This window comes from Phaethon lepturus, unplaced genomic scaffold (assembly GCF_000687285.1).
Source record: "Phaethon lepturus isolate BGI_N335 unplaced genomic scaffold, ASM68728v1 scaffold17835, whole genome shotgun sequence".
Classification (NCBI taxonomy): Eukaryota; Metazoa; Chordata; class Aves; order Phaethontiformes; family Phaethontidae; genus Phaethon; species Phaethon lepturus.
In genome coordinates, this window is record NW_010538577.1 from 42,215 (window position 1) to 44,577 (window position 2,363).

The window sequence follows — 2,363 nt, forward strand, 5'->3', positions numbered from 1 at the left end:
TCTCAAGGAAAATTTACATGGTTCATAGACTTGGAATGGACAGTACATTTCATCCCAGCAACACTATCTCCTCTTGAAAATGGGTTTGTTTTTTTTTTTTTAATTAAAAGGCCTTTATTATTAAAATCAGCTATAATCAGTTGGGACTGAAGGCCCGTTTATGCTTTCATTTGCTGTAGTGAAATATAAGGGTTATCCCATTGTGCTGTGTGGAGTTACTGTAGGTTTTTTCCTTGTAAATGAGAAGAGAATTTCTCTCTTAATCCTGTCTTTGAACCTAAGTGATTACAGCCTGAATTGCCTCTATGAACGAGACAAATGCATGCCCCTGTTTAAAAATTTCTACAGGTTTCACAGAATCATTTTCTGTGTGCCTACACTGATTTTACAGCATTTTAACATTGACCAAAAGCTGGATTTAAAAAAAAAAAAAAAGAACTCTTCAATGTCCTAATTTTATGCTGGGATGGGTGTCCTCTGTAGTGACAGCCTCCCTGGAGTTCGTATTGTTTCCAATGGTCTTAGACGGACACTCCTGAAAACTACTTCTTTGAAAAACATCAATAAATATATCTTTGTGCTAAAGCGCATAACCGTACAAAGAAAACAGAACAAAAGACAGCTGATGTAAACCATAGGTAGTAGCAGGCCTGACTATGTCTTATAATAAGATTCAGATACAGCTGCTGCAAACATTAAAGCAGTAAAAGGGGCAAAAATGCACAGCGTACAATTTCAAAGTGACAACAATCAAGGTTCCTTGGAAAAAGAAGCAAAACATTACCCATTTTGTACTTGTTATGTAATTGTGCTTGTCCTTGGACATATTTCACCTGTGATCACACTTCCAGCAGTTTGGGGTAGAATTTTTATTACCTCCTTATATTTTGTCATCATCGTCGCTATTTATTTTTTTAAATGCAACTGGACTTGCCTGCTTTAAAGAGGTTTTTGAAACATCTGTGTGCATGGTGGACATGGCTATAGTCTCATAATCCTCCTCACGGGAGCGGAAATGACAAAAATGAAATAAAAACTGCAGGTCCCTTTGGAAGTTCTTATTGAGAAACCCGTAGAAGATGGGGTTCACGCAGGTAGAGATCATGGCGGTGAGGTGGCAAATGAGGAACAACAGGTTGTGGCTGCAGGTAGCGACAGGCAGAATTTCGTGATTCCAATCAAACACAATGTTGAAGATGGTGAGAGGCAGCCAGCAAACTGCAAATGCGACCACTATTGAGATCAGCATGATGTTGATCCTTTTGGTTTCAGAGGATCTGTACTTATTGTCTCTCATCTTGTCCATCATGTTGTTCCTTTTTTTTAATCGTATGTATATCTGCAGGAAATTCAACAAACAGAAACGTGTGGGATAATTTAACCTACAACCATCATCTCTGCAAGGATAAACAAACATCAGACAGAAAGAAGTACATATCGCAAGGGGATTCTCTCTTACCTTTAAGTAGCAAATAAATATAAAACAAAGCGGTCCAAAGTATTGAATCACCAAAAGCGTCGTGGTATAAGAAAGCCTGGCAGTGTCCAAGGGGAACAGGTCCAAACACACATATTTGTCCTTATATTCATCAAATGTTATGTTTCGGAAGGGTTCATCTGTTAACACGTGGTAGATCAGGAAAGGCAATGAGGAAGCTGTGGCTAAAATCCATATGGCAGCAATCCCCAGGTAGGCATGTCTGTTGTTGGGCCTCCAGCCCCGGGGGTTGATGATCAGCTGATGGCGTTCGATAGCAATGAGGACTAAAGAAAAGACCGAGACGGTGATTGAGGCACATTGCACGAAAGGATTCAGTTTGCACATGGCCTCCCCAAAAATCCAGTGGTCCATTAAAGTATACACAAAGGTAAAGGGAAGACACATGATGGTCACTAGAAGATCAGAAAAGGACAGGTTGACAATGAGGATGTTGGTAACATTGCGCATCTCCTTTTGTTTTAAAATAATGACAATCAAGGCCAGATTCCCAGAGACTCCCAGAATTATCACAGTCCCGTAAGCCAAGGCCAAAGTGAAGACCATGGCCAGAGGCACGTGGCAATCCTCATCCTCAAACTGCAAGATCTGCGAGTTCTTCTCTGAAAAATTCAGGTGACCAGAAATATTTCCCAGGGGGGTGAGAACCGAAGTATTCATGTTGTTTCCAACTCGCTGTACAACGTTCACAGCCGCCACCGCTGCTTCCATCCAAACCGTTCCCGGAGTTCAAAGCGCGCCCATCAGCCCGTCATTCAGGAGACCCTCAGCCGAGCCCCGCTCCTCGGTGCCGCATCTCCCTCACAGCACCTGGGGAGAAGGCAAGGAGCAGGGCCGGTCACCCCCGGGCACGTCGCCCGCCCCG

At 42.6% G+C, this 2,363-nt stretch overlaps 1 protein-coding gene across 1 annotated transcript; it reads right to left on the bottom strand.

The window, feature by feature from the left end:
• Positions 1 to 880: 880 nt before the first annotated feature.
• Positions 881 to 2,158, bottom strand: NPY1R (neuropeptide Y receptor Y1). The gene is made up of 2 exons (XM_010286870.1): positions 1,460 to 2,158; positions 881 to 1,339 (listed from the first exon to the last, which is right to left on the bottom strand). Exons 1-2 carry the CDS (start codon positions 2,156 to 2,158, stop codon positions 881 to 883), a joined length of 1,158 nt encoding a protein of 385 aa, XP_010285172.1.
• Between the last annotated feature and the right edge of the window lie 205 nt (positions 2,159 to 2,363).

Excerpts from the sequence above, each read along its gene's own strand:
- NPY1R (XM_010286870.1), bottom strand. The coding sequence starts at position 2,158 with ATGAATACTTCGGTTCTCACCCCCCTGGGAAATATTTCTGGTCACCTG. Across the intron at positions 1,340-1,459 it reads TATTTATTTGCTACTTAAAG|ATATACATACGATTAAAAAA; the intron begins GTAAGAGAGAAT and ends AATTTCCTGCAG.